Source organism: Carcharhinus amblyrhynchos, chromosome 16, assembly GCF_965287045.1.
Source record: "Carcharhinus amblyrhynchos chromosome 16, sCarAmb.v2.hapA, whole genome shotgun sequence".
Classification (NCBI taxonomy): Eukaryota; Metazoa; Chordata; class Chondrichthyes; order Carcharhiniformes; family Carcharhinidae; genus Carcharhinus; species Carcharhinus amblyrhynchos.
This window is the reverse complement of record NC_137339.1, coordinates 6,540,959-6,561,233: the sequence shown is the minus strand read 5'-3', so window position 1 is coordinate 6,561,233 and position 20,275 is coordinate 6,540,959. Positions and strand designations below refer to the sequence as shown.

General features: G+C 43.1%; 1 protein-coding gene across 1 annotated transcript in view; it reads left to right on the top strand.

The window, feature by feature from the left end:
• The window catches only part of LOC145353800 (serine/threonine-protein kinase 3/4), a 146,838-nt gene that overhangs the window by 25,361 nt on the left and 101,202 nt on the right, over window positions 1–20,275 (top strand). Inside the window, exons 3-4 of the mRNA XM_080204616.1 lie at window positions 13,919–14,047; window positions 16,034–16,148. Coding sequence (XP_080060742.1) covers window positions 13,919–14,047; window positions 16,034–16,148 — 244 coding nt within the window. The remainder of the gene's footprint in view (window positions 1–13,918; window positions 14,048–16,033; window positions 16,149–20,275) is intronic.

Below are 20,275 nucleotides of genomic sequence, written 5' to 3'. Positions count from 1 at the left end.
CAATGAGATATGACAGAAACATTTGAGGTCAAGACCAGAAACCTTTGAGGGGCCACACGGTGGCACAGTGGTTAGCACTGCTGCTTCAGGGTGCCAGGGACCCAGGTTCAATTCCCAGCTTGGGTCACTGTCTGAGTGGAGTCTGCATGTTCTCTCCATGTCTGTGTGGGTTTCCTCCCACAATCTGAAAGATGTGCTGGTTAGGTGCATTGAGACCTGAATAGGGGTGCTGGACTGTGGCGACTAGGGGAATTTCACAGTAACTTTGTTGCAGTGTTAATATGACTAATAAATAAACTTTAACTTAAGACTGTAGTCAAGCAGAGAATGTGTCCCTTTTCTCCATCATCATCATCACCACCACCATCCTTTAGTTTGGCAAGAACAAGCTTCTCAGCGGAGTCGACATCATCTGTAGGATGGACAGAAAACTTTCCAACCTCACGTAGCTGAAATCCAAGAAGAAAGCTTCAGCATGTGGATGACATTGCCACCTCCACTCTCACAGAAGGGAAGCATATCAAAGTATCAGTCACCACCTCAACTCAAGAAGACTTGAGTCCTTTGCCAACTTGCCCCATGCAAGGTCTGGTTTCTCACTCCATCAGGATCAATGGAGAAACCCTCCTGAATGTGGATTATATCGCCTATCTGAGGAACCACCTGTCATCTAAGGCTGACATTGATGCGGGGATCCAACATTGTAGCTAATCGTGAGTGCCACCTTCAGATATCTAAGGACAAGAGTCTACAATGACTGAGACACGAACAAAATTGGTTTGTGCTTTTTCTTTAAGGTTGAAACTGCCTTTAACCTTTCCAGTCAACCATGGATAGTGGGTCCATCCTTTGTACTTTTTCTTACTCATTGAAATGCATCTACTCTGTTCATCCTGAAATATCCCTTTAAATATGTGCCACTGCATCTCTTACTGACCTCTCCCTTGACCTAATTTGCTAATTCATTTCAGTCAGCTCAGCTTTTCTGCTCTCATAATTGCCCGTATTTAAGTTTAAAAACATTGTCTCAGACCTACTCCTCTCTCCCTCAAACTGAATGTAAAATTCATTCAAGTTATGGTCACTGCTGTGTAGGAGCACCTTAACCATGAGATCAGTAATTAGTCCCATCTCGTTGCACGATACCAGGTTTTGTGTAGCCTGCTCTCGGGTTGGATACTAATGAGATGCTGAGAAGAGATTGAACTGGTTATTTGTGGCAGAGAGAGAAAAAATGAGGTGAGTTGAATGATGAAAATGGAATTGCCAAGCAGAAGGAGATGGCGGTGGCCTGAGATCAGATGGAGAGGTGTGGTGGCAAGAGACTTCTACCCAGCAGGATTGAAGGTAGAATGAGTGGGTGACTGGAGGAGATGGGGAAGGGTGATCAACTAACATTGTGTTAAGTTGAAGTTAAGGTTTATTTATTAGTCGCAAGTAAGGCTTACTGCAATGAAGTTACTGTGAAATTCCCCTAGTCGCCATAGTCCAGCATCTGACGAGCCAATGCACCTAACCACGTCTTTCAGACTGAGGGAGGCAGCTGGAGGAAACCCAAGCAGACATGGGGGGAATGTGCAAACTCCACACAGACAGTGACCCAAGCCGCAAGTCAAGCCTGGTCCCGGCACAGTGAGGCAGCAGTGCTAACCACTGTGCTACCGTGCCACTCCCCTCCCCCCCAAATAAAATAGGAGACGCTGGAAGATGATTGGATTGCAGCAGGCAGAAAATGTTGAATTGATTCCAGTAGTGCAGGTTGTTCCGCTTGTGACCTTGCTCACTGTGGCTTGTCAACTGTTTTCAAAATCTTCTGTGTATTTTCCATGCTTATTTATGTCTAAGTTTTTGTAGCCTCTTTGCCCTACCTCCCATCCCGAATGAAAAATGTCCAGTAAACAGCACAGTGACCTCTCTCCAGTCACCACAATAACAATATCTCCTTGTTCAAATGATTTTACATGACAAATACCAGCCTTTGGTGCTGTCATTTGTCCACGATTTACATCAAAGCGATGGTACAGAAATCCAAGCACACAGCATACGTGGAAGACAAAAAGGCAAAATGCTGTAGGTGCTGGAAGTTCAAAATAGAAGCAGAAAACGCTGGAAATACTCAATCGTCAGTTGTGGAAAGTGAAACGGAGTTAACTTTTCAAGTTTCTGACCATCCTTGTGAACTGCTGAAGGTTGTGGCCCTGAAGCATTAACACTGTTCTCCTCTCCATGACTGCTCCCTGGTCCAGCTGAATATTTCCCAGATTGCGCACTGATAGACATAGCATGTTTTCCCAGATTCTGTTGGCCAGCAGGCTGGTCCAAAGCTATGACTCCCACCTTTTCTGTTCCCCTTTAGCCCCCACACTCCCAGTTAGAAATGGACAGTGCCCCTTTAGCCAGTACACACACCTCTCCATCAGTGAGCTCACGCGAATGGTCTGGCAAAGAAGGGACTAAAATACCAGGCAGTTTCATTTAGAATAATGAATATGGTTTCTAATTGTATGTATTTTATACTGACGCGTGGAATGGTTGGAGCACTCTGAACCAGGTTTAAATACATGTGAGCATGTAACTTTGGCTGGAATAAGGAGCTATGTGCACAATCCCTTTCATTACCTATTGAAGAAGTATGTAAAGAGAGGTCTAGCTTCATCAGATGGCTTTAACCCTCTCTATTATAGTTGATGAAATTAGTTCATAAGCCAATTTAAGGGAGGGTTAAAGGACCAATGCTAGATACTGTCTGTGCATCTTGCTCAGACAGTTGACCCTCACTCTGTCTTTCAGCGGAGGCTAGACTAAAAACTCCTACAGACCAAATCCTTTTTAATAATACATTTCCCCACCCTTTTCAGTTTTCTCCCTTCCTTTCACATTGCAGATTGATAATGGTGCTTTGGGTGGCACAGTGGTTGGCACTGCTGCCTCACAGCTCCAAGGACCTGGGTTCAATTCCCGGCTTGGATCACTGTCTGTGTGGATTCTGCAGGTTCTCCCTGTGTCTGCATGGGTTTCCTCTGGGTGGTCCGGTTTCCTCCCACAGTCCAAAAGACGTGCTGGTTTGGTGCATTGGCCATGTTAAATTCGCCCTTAGTGTACCCGAACAGGCGTCGGAGTGTGGCGACTAGGGGATTTTCACAGTAACTTCATTGCAGTGTTAATGTAAGCCTATCTGTGACACTAATAAATAAACTTCACCATCGTGGAATATCCCAAAGTGCTTGCAGAAGATAAGTACTTTTGAAGTGTAGTCATTATTGCAAAGTAGGCAATGCAGTAACTAATTTGTGCACAGCTAACTCCCACAAACAGCAATGTGGTTTGCTAATGGCTAGACTGTTTTTTAAAGCTGTATTTGTTGAGAAATGAATATTGGCCAGGACATGAGGATAGCCTCTGTCCTCTCCGCATATCATGGGATGTTCTTCTTCCACCTGAAAATCGTAACGAGGCCTCGGTTTAATGTCTCACCCACAAAGCAGCATCCTCTGCACCCGGCGCAGCACTCTCTCTGTTTGCACTGAAGTGTGAGCCTAGATTATATGTTCAAACCTCTGGAATGGGACCCACTACCGTATGATGGTTTGAGTTATAAAGAGAGGCTGGATGGACTGGACTTCTTTCTCTGGAGCATAGGAGGCTTAGGGGTGATCTTATAAAGGTTTATAAAATAATGAGGGGCACAGATCAGCTAGATAGTCAATATCTTTTCCCAAAGATAGGGGAGTTTAAAACCAGTGGGCGTATGTTTGAGAGGGGAGAGACACAAAAGTGACCAGAAGGGAAATTTTTTCAGAGTGTGATGAGTCTCTGGAACAAGCTGCCAGAGATAGTAGTAGAGGTGGATACAATTTTGTCTTTTAAAAAGCATTTAGGCAGTTACATGGGTAAGATGGGTATAGAGGGATATGGGCCAAATGTGGGCAATTGGGATTAGCTTTGGGGTTTAAAAAAAGGGTGGTATTGACGAGTTGGGCCAAAGGGCCTGTCTCCTTACTGTAAACTTCTATGATTTGGTCGTAGGAGCAGCATCTGACTTTAATCTTAATCCACGTGAAATGGGAATTTTGTTTGAAAAAAAACCTGATGTGCCGAGAGACATATTGCAGTAGACGTTTCAATGTTATTTTCAAATTACAGAAAGCCTCCTAGGACTTATGATGTTTGGAATGTCTGCAACTTTTAAATTCAAAACTGCTTTCTTTGCAGCCCTCTGATGAATGCCTTGGTGTTAAATGGCATTGCATTTGCTTTTGATTTTAAGCTGCTTACTCCAAAAAAATGCCATTTACACTGAGTTGCTTTTGATCCAAAAAAATGGGTGTGCCTCCACTTTCATAATCTCCTTACGTTCTTTCCCCTCCCCTCATGGGGCAGTAGCCTCTATATTTATTTCTTGTCATCTTCACGTAAAGAGCTTTGAGAGATTTTCTATGTGAACGTGAGTTTGTAATGCAATCCGCGTCACTTAAAGATCATGATCATGTTGTTGGTGGGAGCTTGCTGTACAGAAATTGTCTGCTCTATTTCCTGATTCCTACAGTGACTATATTTCTAAAGTGCTGAATTGGAAAAAGTGCTTTGGGATGTCTTGAGTTCATGAAAGAGGCTATATAAATGCAAATCTCTCTTTATAATCTGTTTATAGTGCCAACTTGTAGCCTCCAACTGGGCCTGTCCCTGTCTCAGTCCATCTGCTACTGAAACCCTCATCTGTGCTTGTTACTTTCAGACTTGACTATTCCAACGCTCTATAAGACAGACTTCCATCGTCCACGCTCCACTATCTTGAGTGAATCCAAATGTTAAGCCACTTATAACCTAACTTGCAGCATATCCCAATCACCCATTGGATCCCAGTCAGTCAATATCCTGAATTTGAAATTCTCAACCTTCTGTTCATCGGCTCCATGACCTCACCCTTCTCTAATCCTGCAGCCTCCTTCAGTCCAACAATTCTCCATGATGTTTGTGCTTTCCTAATTATGTCCATTAAAGCAGCTCCAATTTCTTTCACCTGGCATTGGCAACAGTGCCTTCGGCTGCCCAGGTCCTAAACTGTGGAATTTTGCCCCTAATTCGTTTTGCCTGTCTGTTCCCTTCCATTTAAGAGGCTTCTTAAAGCTTACCTTTCTGATCAAGCTGTTGGCCACCTGTTCTAATAGTACAAAAGCTCAGAATTGTTACTGTGCAGACGAAGGCTGTTTGGCCAATGGTTGCACCAGCTCTCCAAATGAGTATTGTGGCTTAATGCCAATTCTGTGCCTTTTCCCCGTACCCTGAATGTTTCTATTCAAGTACTCATTGAATGCCCTCTTGAATGCCTCGATTGAACCTGCCTCCACCACAGTTCCAGACAGTGAATTCCAGACCCCAATCACTTGCTGTGTGAAGAAGTTTTTTTTTCGCGTCACATTTGCTTCTTTTACAAATTATATATATTTTTAATTCATTCGTGGGACATGGGCATTGCTCACTGGCCAATATTTATTGCCCATCCCTAATTGCCAGAGGGCAGTTGAGAGCCAACCACATTGCTGTGGCTCTGGAATTGCATGTGTGCCAGACCAGATAAGGACATAAGATTTCCTTCCCTAAAGGACATTAGTGAACCAGATGTGTTTTTCCAACAGTCAGTAATGGTTTCATAGTGATCCATAGATTCTTAATTCCAGATATTTTGTTATTGAATTCCAATTTCACCGTCTGCCCTGGTGGGACTCGAAGTTCATATATACTCAAAAGGAAAAATTTGTACAGCTCTGGACAAAGAGCAGGAGAGTGAGACTAACTGGAGAGCTCTTTCAAAGAGGCATCATATACATGTGACGTGAAAATGTGATGTGCAAATGTGACGTGAAAAAAAAACTTCTTCACACAGCAAGTGATTAGCTGAGCTCCTGGATTAATAGTCTAGCGATTATACCACTAGGCCATCGCCGTATGAAGCTTTGTGCCAACTTTTATTGGGAGATGGTCTTGTCAAGGACCTTATGATGCTTCACTATGTTGAAGGAGAGATGTAAATGCAAGTTGTTGTAGGTCTTTTAGGGTCAGATTATGGGACAGGGCTGGGAGTGCATGTTCTATTAATGATTTATTGTAAAGATTGTACATGAACAGCGAAACTGAACAAGAAACTAGATGCATAATTTCAAGTGCCGCTGAGTTTTATTGAGCTCACTGACCCAGTTGTGTTTGCAGCAGTCTGTGATTGGTCTTGCTTTTGCCTGTGTTGGCAAGGCAATGTTAACCATCATGAAGGCTCTCATTGATCAGGCGAGGAAACCCCTCCTCTAATAGGACCACAGGATTTTTTTTAATGCCCACCTGAGGAATCCTTGTTTTAATGTCTCACCCATCTGAAAGGCCTCCTGACAATGCAGCACTCCCTTATTACTGCATTGGAGAATCAGCCTAGGCTTATTGCTCAAAGTTTTCGGAGTGGTAATCAAAATCATGACCGTCAGGTTAGAATGCTTTCCAGTGAGCTGTGGTTTACACCTGCAAAACAGATGAGTGTCTTGTCCAAACCAGAATATGGGAAGGGCCAGGATAACTGGAACTGATGGTTATAAAAAAAATTGACTCAAACCCACAACATTTTTTGTGACCTCTCCCTTAGAATAGAAAATTATAACTGAATTGTCGAGAAATTGAGCGGGGTAGATGTGGCTAGCTTGCTTTTCAGAGTGTTCTTCTTTTATAATTATTGTTCATTAATTGATAACACCAGGGATTTATACAGAAGAACACCCGTTGATATGGCGCCTACTAATGAGTTTGTGGGTTGGATTTCGGGGGCAGGAGGAACCTGGTGTGTTTTTGCTAATTTTTTCAGTGTGTATTTCTGTTGCATTTGAGAGAAGACACAGTCAGCCTGCTTCCTTTAGTATGCACCGTAACTAGATTGTGCTTGTGGGTTTCCTGTTGCAGAGGAAAGATTAGAGGGTTGTGCAGAGAGCCTGTGCACACATACCCAGCGATGGACACCCACGCTTGTCAGTGAGCACATTTTGCAGTCATAGTTGCGAACAGACCCACAACGTTTAGTCAAAGATGTGCTTCCTTTGGCTGGGTGCAGGAGTGGGACTGAAGACAAACCAGTTGTCATTTTTAAGCTGTTCCACAGTTATAATCTAGAATGCCCTACCTAAAAGGATGATGTGGATATGTAATTTTCAAGAGAGAAGTTCATATATACGCAAAAGGAAAAATTTGTACAGCTGTGGACAAAGAGCAGGAGAGTGAGACTAACTGGATAGCTCTTTCAAAGAGGCATCATATACATGTTAGGCTGAATGGCCTTCTATTCTCTGACTCTGCATAGGCGCCTCAAGCAGCAATATGAAACCAGAGGACCTGATTTAGTGATGTTGGCTGAGGAGTAAATATTGGCTGAGACAAAGGGAGCAGCCCCTTGCTCTTTGTGGGGTCTTTTACCTTCAAAAGTGTTCAAACAAAATCTCATCCAAAAATGGCACTACCAACAGAGCAGAGCTCCCTCAGCACTGCACTGGAGTGTCATCACAGATGTGCGACTCAAGCCTCTTGAGCAAGAGTTCTACCACTCAGCCAGGGCTGACTCTAACTGGGGACCAAAGCATATCAATTACATAAAAACATAAAATCTAGAAGCAGGAATAGGCCATTCGGCCTTTAAAGCTTGCTCAGTAATTTTGATGGTGGCTGATCATTGAATCCAATATCCTGATCTCCCCTTCTTCCAATATACCTTAAGCCCTTTAGCCCCAAGAGCTATTTTCTATTAGAAAATATCTATTTTCTTCCTGAAATCACAGATTTTGATCTCAACTATATTCTGTAGTAGTGAATTCCACACATTCACCACCTCTGGGTGAAGAAATTTCTCCTCAACTCTGTTCTAAAAGGTTTACCCCTTATCCTCAAACTATGACCCCTAGTTCTGAATCTATCCTGTCTAACCCTGCTAGAATGTTAAAATTTCTGAGATCCCCTTTCGCTATTCTAAACTCCAGTGAATGTAATTCTAACCGACTCCGTCTCCTCATGACAGACCTGCCTTCCCAGGAATCTGCTTGATAAGCCTTCTCTGCACTCCCTCTATAGCAAGACATTCTGAGATAAGGATGCCAAAAATGTACACAATACTCCAGGTGTGGCCTCCCCAATGCCCTGTACAATTGCACTAAACCATTCCTGTTCCTATACTCAAATCCTTTCGTTATGAAGGCCAACATACCGTTTGTCTGCTGTACCTGCATGCTTACTTCCAGCAACTGATGCACGAGGACTCCAAGGTCTTGTTGAGTATTCACCTCTCTCAATTTACACCCATTCGAGTAATAATCTGTCTTCCTATTATTGCTACATGTGGATAACCTCACGTTTATCCATATTATTCTACAACTGAATACCTTCTAACAACTTACCCACTACAGACAATGGGCTCACCGGTCTGTAGTTCCCAGGTTTTTCCTTCTTAAACAAAGGCACAACATTGGACACCCTCCAATCATCAGGCAGTTCATCTGTGGCTGTTGATGATTCAAATATCTATGTTAGGAGATCCACAATTTCCTCCCTAGCCTCCCACAATGTCCTGGGATACACTTCAGGTCCCGGGAGTTTATCTACCTTGATGTTCTTTAAGACTTCCAGCACCTCTTTGTAAGCGTACACTCCTCAAGATATTAATATTTATTTCCCCCAAGTTCCCTAACATCTGTGTCTTTCTCAACAGTAAATCTAATGAGAAATATTCATTCAGGATCTCACCCATTTCTTGCGGATTCACACATAGATGACCTTGTTAATCTTTAAGAGGCCCTTCTCTCTCCCTAGTTACTCTTTTGGCCTTTTGTATATTTCTAGAAGCTCTTTCAATTTTCCTTTGCCTCATCAGCCAAAGCAATCTTGTGTTCCTCTTTTGCTTTCCTGATTTCTCTCTCAACCCTACTCTGACACCCTCTGTACTTATCAAGGGATCCACTTGATCCCAGCTGCCTATGCATGTCATGTGCCTCCTCCTCCTCTTTGACCAGGGCCTCAATATCCCGAGTCATCCAAGGTTCCCCACTTCTACGAGCTTTGCCCTTCACACTCAAAGGAATGTGCTTACTCTGAACTTTGGGGTTAACGCAATTTTGAAAACCTCCCACTTATCAACCGTCACTTTGCCTGCCAACAGACTCCCCGAGTCAACTTTTGAAAGTTCCTGTCTGATATCATCAAAATTAGCCTTGCCCCAATTTAGAATTTTAGCTGTTGGGCTAGACCTATCATTCTCCAAAGCTATCTCAAAATTAATGGAATTATCATCACTGGTCCTAATCCTGTCCCTCCCTTAGCCATGTTTTAGTTAGTTATAATTTTCCTGTCCCATTATACCCATTCATGCCCTGAGATCATCTGCCTTGCCCATCGGGCCTCTTGCATTGAAATAAATGCAGTTTAATCTAGACTTCCCTTGCTTTCTGCCCCGCTCTTACCTGACCTGTCTAGTACTAGGATTACTGACACTAGGATTACTATTTAACTTTAACTTCTCTTTAACTTCTGTGCTGTTCTCAACCTTCTCCCTACTACTTTGGGTCCTGAAGTTGGTCCAGTGTGCCATTAATTTCCCCTCAATGACCTTGTACCACTGCTGGTATGGGCATGTTCTTAGAGCGTATGTACCTAAAGCAATATTGATTTAAACATTGGCAGAATGGTCTCTACACGTTTGCAACATCAGCATTCTGGAAAAAGTATGGTACGTGCTGTAGAAGCATTTTGCACCACTGCTTAGAAATTGCTGAGATCTTTATGAAATCAGTGCCTTCTTTGGTTCTTGGTCTGTACCTAGTTACCCAATTATTGCTGCTGAAATTAAACGAAATGGAAACCAAAAGGGGCCCAGTAACAATTCTCTACTTTGTGGATCTATCAGTGTAAGTTTGTCAGTGCGAGACAAACAGGTAAGGGAGTTGCCAGGGCTTTGTATGCTAGACAGTGTGTCATGGATGTGGATGGGGAGGTCCATGAGAACAGCCCTGAATACCAAAAGTCTGGCTGTGGATCCTGCAGTGCAATGGGTCATTCTGACTGAGTGGAAAATCCTTGAGGTTGCAACAGCAGTCCATGAAACCTTTTAACCCATGCTCTTTGTAACTCAATGAGAGATGACACTGTGACCTCTTTTCAAAAAAGAATTGAAGCAACTATTGACATGACCCATCCTGTATCATCAAATAAAACACAACAATTATCAACACCGCAACAGTTAGAAAGTGCTATCAACTTTGCTACTGGACTCCGCATCAATATTAAGAAGAGAGCTATTATTTTTACACCAGAAGTGGCATCGAGTTAAATAATCTTAAAAAAATAATTTGGCAGTGGGGGCCACACGGTGGCACAGTGGTTAGCACTGCTGCCTCACGGCGCCAGGGGCCCTGGTTCAATTCCTGGCTTGGGTCACTGTCTGTGTGGAGTCTGCGTGGGTTTCCTCCGAGTGCTCCGATGTCCACCCACAGTGAAAGGCATGCTGGTTAGGTGTGTTTGCCTTGCTCAATTGCTTCTTACTTAGTGTTGGGGGATGTCCAGTGGATTAGTAAGGTAAATATGTGGGGTTACGGGGATAGGGCCTGGATGGGATTGTCAGTAAAGGCTCAATGAGCCGAATGCTCTCCTCCTGCGCTGTGGGTATTTTGATTCTATGAAACCTGACTGAGTTTTTTGATTTCTTGAGTCTGAGGAAATTATCTTTGCTTTACAGAAATTGTGAAGCCCATCCATCCACTGTTAGCAGTACTTACTTCTGACTGGTTAGTTCTCCATTTCATGGACCATTTTGAGAAAACAGCAATATGAAATCTCCAGAATACTGAACACTTCCTTCTTTTAGCATGGTGACTGACTCATGGTCGCCCATTGTTGCGTAACGTTAGAAAAGTTCGAAACACCAGGATCCTGGCAATGGGTCAGAACCAATTCAGAGGCCAAAACAGAAACTAACATTAACTCAATGGTATATTATTATGGAGTGTGGGAGAGATAGAGACTGTGATGTGTAGAACAGGCATTTTCAAGGTGGAATGCCATGTTGATATGACTTTTTAAAAAGCAAACTGAAGAAGAATAGAGCAAGAAAGTTGCCATAAACCTTTGTAAATCACCAGTAAGGTGCCAATTCTGGACACCATTCTACAAGAGGGAAATCAAGGTAGAATGCCATCAGTGATAAGGGACTTCAATTATGTGGGGGAATTAGAGAATGTACAGCCATATTTTTCAGTGAGTACATTTTGCAACCAGCTTTGCTTTTATATAGTTGCCAACAGGGATTGTTCTCCTTAGAGCAGGTTAAGGTAAGGGGAGCTTTAATATAGATGGTACATCGTGATAGATACGGAGAAAGTGCTCCCAGTGGAAAGAGGATGACAAAAGGACCAGATTTTTTTTTCTTTGACGCAGCGAGTTGTCATTATCCGCACAGCGCTGCCTGATATTGCCGTGAAAACAGATCCAGTAATAATTTTCAAAAGGGAATTGGATAAATACTGGAAAGGGGCAAATAATTGCAGGGCAATGAGTAAATAGCAGGAGTGAGTGGTCTAATTCAGTAGATCTTTCAAAGAGCTAGCAGATGCACAGTGGGTTGAATAGCCTCCTTCATTGTAGAAGAACAACCATCTTTACTGAGGAATTCCCCACAAACATTTTGCCTCCGCAGTGGAAATCAATCACAGACAGGAATCCTTTCCAACATATTTTAGATCATTCAGTAAGCTCATTGCACCTTGTTCAAGTGCGATTACAGTAATTATTTACTTCCCTGTGCTGCTGTTTAAAGTTCTAGGTTGAAAGGAATAAATTAACTGTGAAAACAGGTTTTCTTGTCATTTGCGCTTAATTCATTTCTCACAAATCACGATTAATCTTGTGAACATCGTTGGTGCCTGAAAGCAAGTGGAATTGGTGGTTGTCGCCTATCAGTGGGCTGATTGATTTCAGGATTCCTGAACTTGGGCATTTCAAGCACCTTATTTGTCTCACCGCCATATTAAATATATTAAAAGCTACTTAAATATCAGCAGCGTGTTATATGATACAACCTCCAGTACCTGTCATGTGCTACTTATTGCCTATAACACAGTTACTTTTAGCTCACCAATGACTCTACTTTCTCAGGAGGCTAAGGAAATTTGGCAACTCAGCTACAAATCTCACCAAATTTTACAGATGCACCATAGAAAACATCCTTCCTGGATGTATCACAGCTTGGCATGACTCCTGCTCTGCCCAAGACTGCACAAAAAACTACAAAACATTGCGAATGTAGCCAATCCATCACGCAAACCAGCCTCCAATCCATTTACTCTGTCTACACTTCCCACTGCCTCGCACTAGCAGCCAGCATAATCAAGGACCCCTTGCATGATGTACTCTCTGCCAGCTTCTTCCATTGGGAAAAGTCTGAGATCACGTACCAACCGGCTAGAGAACATCTTCCCTGCTACTATCAGACTTTTGAATGGACCTTCTGTATATTACGCTGATCTTTGCACCATAGTTATGATTGTAACACCGTATTCTCTCCTTTCCTCCTCCCCCATGTACTCTATGAACAGGATGCTTTGTCTGTGTAACACACAAGAAACAATACTTTTCACTGGGATATCAATACGTGTGACCAGAATAAATCAAATCAAACACTTGGACATACTTCTGTCAGTATTCGGTGGGCCGTAATAGTTTTATCGTACATTGCCAATAGCAGGTGAATCTTATTAACACCAGTGTTCCTATTATTTGGGATGTGGACGCTTCTTGGTTTGTTCTGTTGTTGAGTTGCCTGTCATCTTCTCATGCACACCCCAACAGTGAATGTTACAAAGTCACTACCTGTTGGAAGGTGCTTTGCTCCAGGCTTGCACAAGTTGTCTGTGGTGTTTCCCCGATTACCACAGTGATTATACTTCATTAGTTATGAAGTACTTTGCCCTGAGGCTGTGAAAGATACTATCTAAATGCAAGTTCTTTCTTTCGAGAGTGACCATAAATAACTGCCCATTGAAATATGAATAACCTTGAGAATATGTATGATGGTGAGTAACATAAACCTCCACCGAGTGGCTAGACAGACAGTTTGCCCTTGCATTTCCCCAAGTGTTAGATTCTAAAGTGAAAGTCAGACTGAAGTGAAAATGTAAAAGGAAATGGAAAGTAGGTTGCATGTAACATTGGCAGCGACCCGTCATCCGGTTCTCCGCCCCCGCTTTTACGGCTGAGGATTGGAGGAAAAAAGAAGGAATAACACACAAAAATGTGAAGGTGAAGGTCAAGGCCCATAAGAAAGTCTGATACTAAAGATTGTTGCCATCACTCTTATTTTGATTTGATTTATTATTGTCGCGTATTGGGACACAGTGAAAAATATTGTTTCTTGCACGCTGCACAAAGCATACCGTTCATAGAGTACATCGGGGAGAAGGAAAAGAGAGAGTGCACAATGTAGTGTTACACCCATAGCTAGGGTGCAGAGAAAGATTAGCTTAATATAAGGTAAGTCCGTTCAGGAGTCTGATGGCAGCAGGGAAGAGGCTGTTCTCGTGTTGGTTGGTATGGGATTTCAGATTTTTGTATCTTTTTCCTGGTGGAAGAACGAATGTCCGAGGTCCTTGATAATGCTGGCTGCTTTGCCGAGACAGCTGGAAGTGAAGACAGAGTCAATGGATGGGTAGCTGGTTTGCGTGATGGATTGGGTTTCATTCACAATCCTTTGTAGTTTCCTGTGGTCTTGCTCAGAGCCAGAGCCATACAAAGCTGTGATACAACCAGAAAGGATGCTTTCTGTGGTGCATCTGTAATAAGTATTTGCAGTCTGGCTCAGGCAGCCTGAATGTGGGATGCTGGCTGAATGTTAATGCTTTGTTTCCTCTCTCAGGTCCTATGGCAGTGTGTTCAAAGCCATTCACAAAGAATCGGGCCAAGTGGTGGCTATCAAGCAGGTCCCGGTGGAATCAGACCTGCAGGAGATTATCAAAGAGATCTCCATTATGCAGCAGTGTGACAGGTAAGGCTCAATGAAGTGTGACCAGCGGCTGCAGATCCTGATTGATGTGCTCATTTTTTTAAAACACAAAAGTCATGATGGTGATGCAGCAGCACCAGGGATCTGGAATGCTGTGGGGTTTGTCAGCTGGAGAGACACTACCCCAAGGGAGCAAACAAACAAATGCATCAAACTCAGCTGTGACATTAATTGTGTCATCCTTATATTTTCACCATTCTGTGTGACCTATGCTGAATTTGTGGACAGTTGTTTCCATGACATTCTGTCTCTGGGCTGCTGTGAAGCATAATGCTGAGGCATAGTGAATGCATCAAGGAACCCAAAGCCAGGGTTTAAGTAGGGAACTTCTTAAAAAAGAATTTAACTTCCGTTCCCAAATTTGAAGTAAAACTCCCTTATTTGGAATGTTTACTCAAGAAGCTTGGCGCCATCCAGGACAAAGCAGCCCACTTGATTAGCACCATGTCTACAAACATTCAATCCCTTCACCACCGATGCTCAGAGGCAGCAGTGTGTACTATCTACATGATGCACTGCAGCAATTCACCAAAGGTCCTTAGACAGCACCTTCCAAACCCACTACCACTCCTATCTAGAAGGGTAAGGGCAGCAGATACGTGGGAACACCACAACCTGCAGTGCCACTCATCACCCTGACTCAGAAATATATCGCCATTCCTTCGCAGTCACTGGGTCAAAATCCTGGAATTCCCTCCCTAACATGGTTCAACCCACAGCACGCGGACTGCAGCGATTCAAGAAGACAGCTCACCACCACCTTCTCAAGGGCAACTTGATTTGGGCAGTAAATGCTGGCTGGCCAGCGATGCCCTTGTCCCACAAATATTAAAAATTAATTATTTATTAGTGTCACAAGTGGGCTTACGTTAACACTTCAATGAAGTTACTATGAAAATCTCCTAGTTGCCACACTCTGGCACCTGTTCGGGTACACGGAGGGAGAATTGAGACTGGCCAATATGCCTTACCAGTGCGTCTTTCAGACTGTGATAGGAAACTGAAGCACCCAGAGGAAACCCACACAAATACAGGGAGAATGTGCAGACTCCACACAGACAGTGACCCAAGCCAGGAATTGAACCCAGGTCCCTAGTGCTGTGAGGCAACAGTGCTAACTACTGTGCCACCCTGTGCACTGCCTCATATTTGAACAGGCGAGGCAGACCAACCCTCACATTCAGTACCTGCCCGACACTGTCCTTTTCCTCAGTGCCACTGGAGCAGGACAGAGATGGGAGAATTTGGGTGGTATCTGTGCATTGATTGGGTGTTCAGCTTCTGGAGTAAATGTTCAGTGAAGATACTTGAAGCGCAATCTGAATGGGCTTACTAAACCCTGGCTGTGTTTGTTGTAAGTTGACTAACTGTGTGTGCTGATTTGGTTGGTAGTAAGATATCCTGTGACCTTAAATAAAGAAGAGCTGCCAGTTTTTCAGCCAGTATCACCAACACCAGCTCACTCACCTCACTGCTGTCTGTGGGACATTACAGGTCACCACGTTAACCTGCGCAAGAGTCACTCAAAGCACACACGGAGAGACAGTGTGGAGTTTGCTTGTTCTCCCTCTGCCTGTCTGGATTTCCTCCGAGTGCTCGGGTTTCCTACCACACTCCAAAGATGTGTGGGTTAGGTTGATTGGCCTTGCTAAATTGCCCCTTAGTGTTCCAGGATGTGTATGCTAAAGGGATTAGCGGGGTAAATATGTGGGGTTGTGGGGGATGAGGCCTGGGGTGGGATTGTGATTGGTGCAGATGCGATGGGCCGAATGGTCTCCTTTTGCACTGTAGGATTCTATGATTTGCTAAGCAATTGTGTGAAGTGTCTTGAGGAAACGTTGTCAATGGAAGTAATTACTAAGATTCTGCTGAAAGGCTGGGAGTGAGATTTATTGAATTTTTCCTGTTACTAACTATTTTGTTATGTGTAGAATCCCAGGATTTTAACATCCTTCCATTTCTCCACAGCCCTCATGTGGTCAAGTATTACGGAAGCTACTTTAAGAACACAGACCTATGGATAGTCATGGAATATTGTGGAGCCGGTTCAGTATCAGACCTTATTCGAATAAGAAATAAAACGGTAATTCCGCTCACCTGCCTCTCCCCAGCACAACAGGGATTATGTGACCAACAGTGTACTAACCCATGATTATTACGTAGGATATGTAAGGAGCAAAAGTGGAAGGTAGGAAAAAGCAAGGGTGAAAAACAAATGGTATCATAATGAAAAATAAAGCTAAGAAGACTAAACAAGGTTAAAAAGACAAGCTTAAAGGCCGTGTGTCTTAATGTGCGGGGCATTCGCGATAAAGTAGATAGAGTCAAAGAGAGAAAACATGGAAACAGGCCATTTGGGCCAACTTGTCCACTCTGCCCTTTTTTTTAAACCCCTAAACTAATCCCAATTGCCTGCATTTGGCCCATATCTCTCAGTGCCCATCTTACCCAAGTAACTATCTAAATCCTTTTTAAAAGATAAAATTGTACCCGCCTCTACTACTACCTCTGGCAGCTTGTTCCAGACACACCACCCTTTGTGAAAAAATTGTCCATCTGGACACTTTTGTATCTCTCCCCTCTCACCTTAAACCTATGCCCTCTGGTTTTAGATCCCCCTACCTTTGGAAAAAGATACTGGCTATCTACCTTGTCAATGCTCCTCATTATTTTATAGACCTCTATAAGTTCACCCCTCAGCCTCCTACGCTCCAGAGGAAAAAGTCCCAGTCTATCCAGCCTCCCCTTATGACTCAATCCATCTAAGTAGCATCCTAGTAAATCTTTTCTGCACTTGTTCTCGTTTAATAATATCCTTTCCATAATAGGGTGCAGTTGCAGCAAGCAATTTGGAATGTTAGCCTTCATTACATGAGGATTTGAGTTCAGAAGTTGGGATACTTTACTGCAGTTATACAGGGCCTTGGTGAGATTACACCTGGAGTATTGTATGCATTTTGGGTGTCCCTACCTAAACTAGGATATTCTTGCTTTCGAGGGAGTGCAGTGGAAGTTTACTGGGCTGATACTGGAGTTGGTGGGGCTGCCCCATGAGGAGGGATTGTTTGACTGGGCCTGCATTCACTTGAGTTTAGAAGGATGAGAGGAGATCTGATTGAAACTTATAAAGTTCTAACAGGGCTGGACAGACTAGATGCAGGTAGGCTGTTGACCCTTTTCTGCTATGTATACTCGTGTAGTTCTGTTATTCTGGCAAATCCTCTTTGCGCCCTTTCCAGTGCTTGTGGATTCTTTTTTAAAATATGGTGACCAGAATTGCATGTATTGTGATTGATCTGACTAAGGTTCAATGCAAGTTTCTTCCTTATTTTTCAGTTCTATCCCTCTAGCAATAAAGCCTTGTTCTCAATTAGCATTTCTTGTGGCCTTGCTAACCTGTGGTGTAACTTTTAGTGATTGATCCCTTTGTTCCTCTATCCTGCCTAGAGCTGCACCTTCTAAGTAAGAAGATCCTGCCTTCTCATCCTTGTCCTCCACCTGAGGTTTGGTAATCCTCAGGTTAAATCACCACAGTCAGCTCTCCCAAGGGGGAGAGCAAGCTATGGTCATCTTGGACTATGGCGACTTTACCTTTACTTGTTGGAGTGCTATATTGGAGAAATTAGCTGTTTCTCCAGTTTGAAAAGATATTGTAAACAGAATGAAAAGTGATACCACTGGTAGGCCGATTATACTTGCGCGTGTGGTGTCATTTCGAGTGTTGCTATGTTGTTGAATGTTGTTGAACTCGCATTTAGCCATGCTTCAGTGCAATATTGTCACGGTGGCACAATGGTTAGCGCTGCTGCCTCACAGCACCAGCGACCCAGATTCAATTCCAGCTTGAGTCACTGTCTGTGCAGAGTCTGCATGTTCTCCTCGTGTCTGCATGGGTTTCCTTCGTGTGCTGCGGTTTCCTCCCACAGTCAGAAAGGCATGCTGATTAGGTTCATTGGCTATGCTAAATTCTCTGTCAGTATAGCCAAACAAACGCCAGAGTTTGGCAACTAGGGGATTTTCACTAACTTCGTTGCAGTGTTACTGTAAGCTTGCTTGTGACACTAATAAATTTTAACTTATTGTCAGTCCACAGCCTGACTTCCCCAAATGATGCAATTGCAGTGCTTTGTTAATCGTGCCTGCAGTATAACTGAACGTAGCTCACTCTGCACATAGGTGCTTTCTCACCCTCCACATTTGCCGTTAACATCCCACAGAATTTTAATAGTAGAGCCTCAGAGTTGGCCTGCGTTGTACAGCTCCACTCAGCAGTGGAGACTGCATTGCATTACACGTTCCAGGAAAAGTGGTAATTATTCTCCACCCACCTCTTGCCACCACCACGCATCTTGTAAACGACACTGGATCATATCACAAATCGTAACCTTATTTTAAAATATGCTGACAAAATACCAGTCCCACATTCCTGTTTGTCTTGCAAGGCTTCAAAGCGTATTGAATCATCCACACTGTGTGGATTTCGAGCTATGTGCAAGCCATATTGCGTAGGTGTGGCAAATGTCTTTGGCCACACTACATGAGTGAACCAGATGTGCCAACCCACAAATTATCCTCTTGATGGATTTCGGTTTGCCACGTCGGAATTCGAGCTTGTGACCCCGAGCACCAATAACTGCGACACTAGACACGACATCTACTGAGGGTAGAAACATGTCAATGGTTGAATACTTCTCTCAACACAAAGCTGTCTTAGCACCTGAAGCATAACTACTTTACAACCATAACCAGCATGAGTCATGCCATAGGAGAGTGAAAGCTAGCATAAAAGAGAAAACTCTTAGTGTAATTGTAGATGGCAAGTGAATGCTAATTTTGGTCTTATTATTGAAAACCAGGGCTCAGAGTGTAAGATAGTCAGTTTGAAAAAGGTGGAAGAGAAGCTGAAGTAAATCAAGAGATGAAGTTTGATTGATGCCTAGCATTTGAATATCCGAATAGAGTTTTGATAATTTTGAAAAAACGAGTTGAGTTGGAAACTACCAGTGTAAACTCAGGTCATAAGAAAATAGAAGCAGGGATAGGCCATTCGGCCCTTTGAGCCTACTCCTCTATTCATTTTGATCATGGCTTATCATCAAATTCAGTACTCTGATCCTGCCTACCCCAATATCCCTTCAGCCCGAGAGGTATGTCTAATTTCTTCTTGAAATTAGATAATGTTTTGGCTTCACCTGTTTTCTGTGGTAGTGAATTCCACACATTCACCACACTCTGGCTGAAGTAGTTTCTCCTCACCTCAGTTCTAAAAGATTTACCCCTTATCCTCAAACTATGACCCCTAGTTCTGGACTTTCCAACCATTGGGAACATCCTTTTTGAATTTACTCTGCCTAACCCTGTTTGAATTTTATAATTTCGATAAGATCCCCCCTCACTTTTTTAAACTCCAGTGAGTATAATCCCAACTGATTTGGTCTCTCCTCATATGACAGTCCTGCCACTTCAGGAATCAGCCTGGTAAACCTTCGCTGCACTCCCTCTGTAGCAAGAACACCCTTCCTCAGATAAGGACACCAAAACTGTACACAGTACTTCAGATGTGGTCTCATCAATGCCTATACAATTGCAGCAAAACGTACCTATCCCTATACTCAAATCCTCTTCGCTATGGAGGCCAACATACCATTTGCCTTCTTTACTGCCTGCTGTACCTATGTGTTTATTTTCAGTGACTGATGCACAAGGACACCAAGATCTCACTGGATATCCAGCTCTCTGAATTTACACCCATTCAAATAGTAATCTGCCTTCCTATTTTTGCTACCAAAGTGGATAACCTCACATTTATCCATTTATTTATTCTCGTCGAAAGACAGAATGCTGCAGATGCTGGAATCTAAAATCAAAACATAAAATGCTGGAAATACTCAGCAAGTCGGACAGCAGCTGTGGAGAATGCAATATTCCGACTATGTTAGGGGCTGTGGATTTTAAATAAGAAGTAAAATATGTGGTTTGTGCATGTAGTTTTATTGAAAGAGATGTTCTCTTGCGCAGAACAGAAACTGAAACTAAACAGCAGCCTCTGAAACACACCAGTGACGTCTCCAAATCATGTGACCAGCTCTTAAAGCAGTCGTGCAATTACTTAACTACTACTCGCTCTGTTATATATTTAATATTTCTGGACAAGGATCTTTTATCAGAACTGGGGAATATAAAGTGATATAATAAATTTTAAGAAAGCAG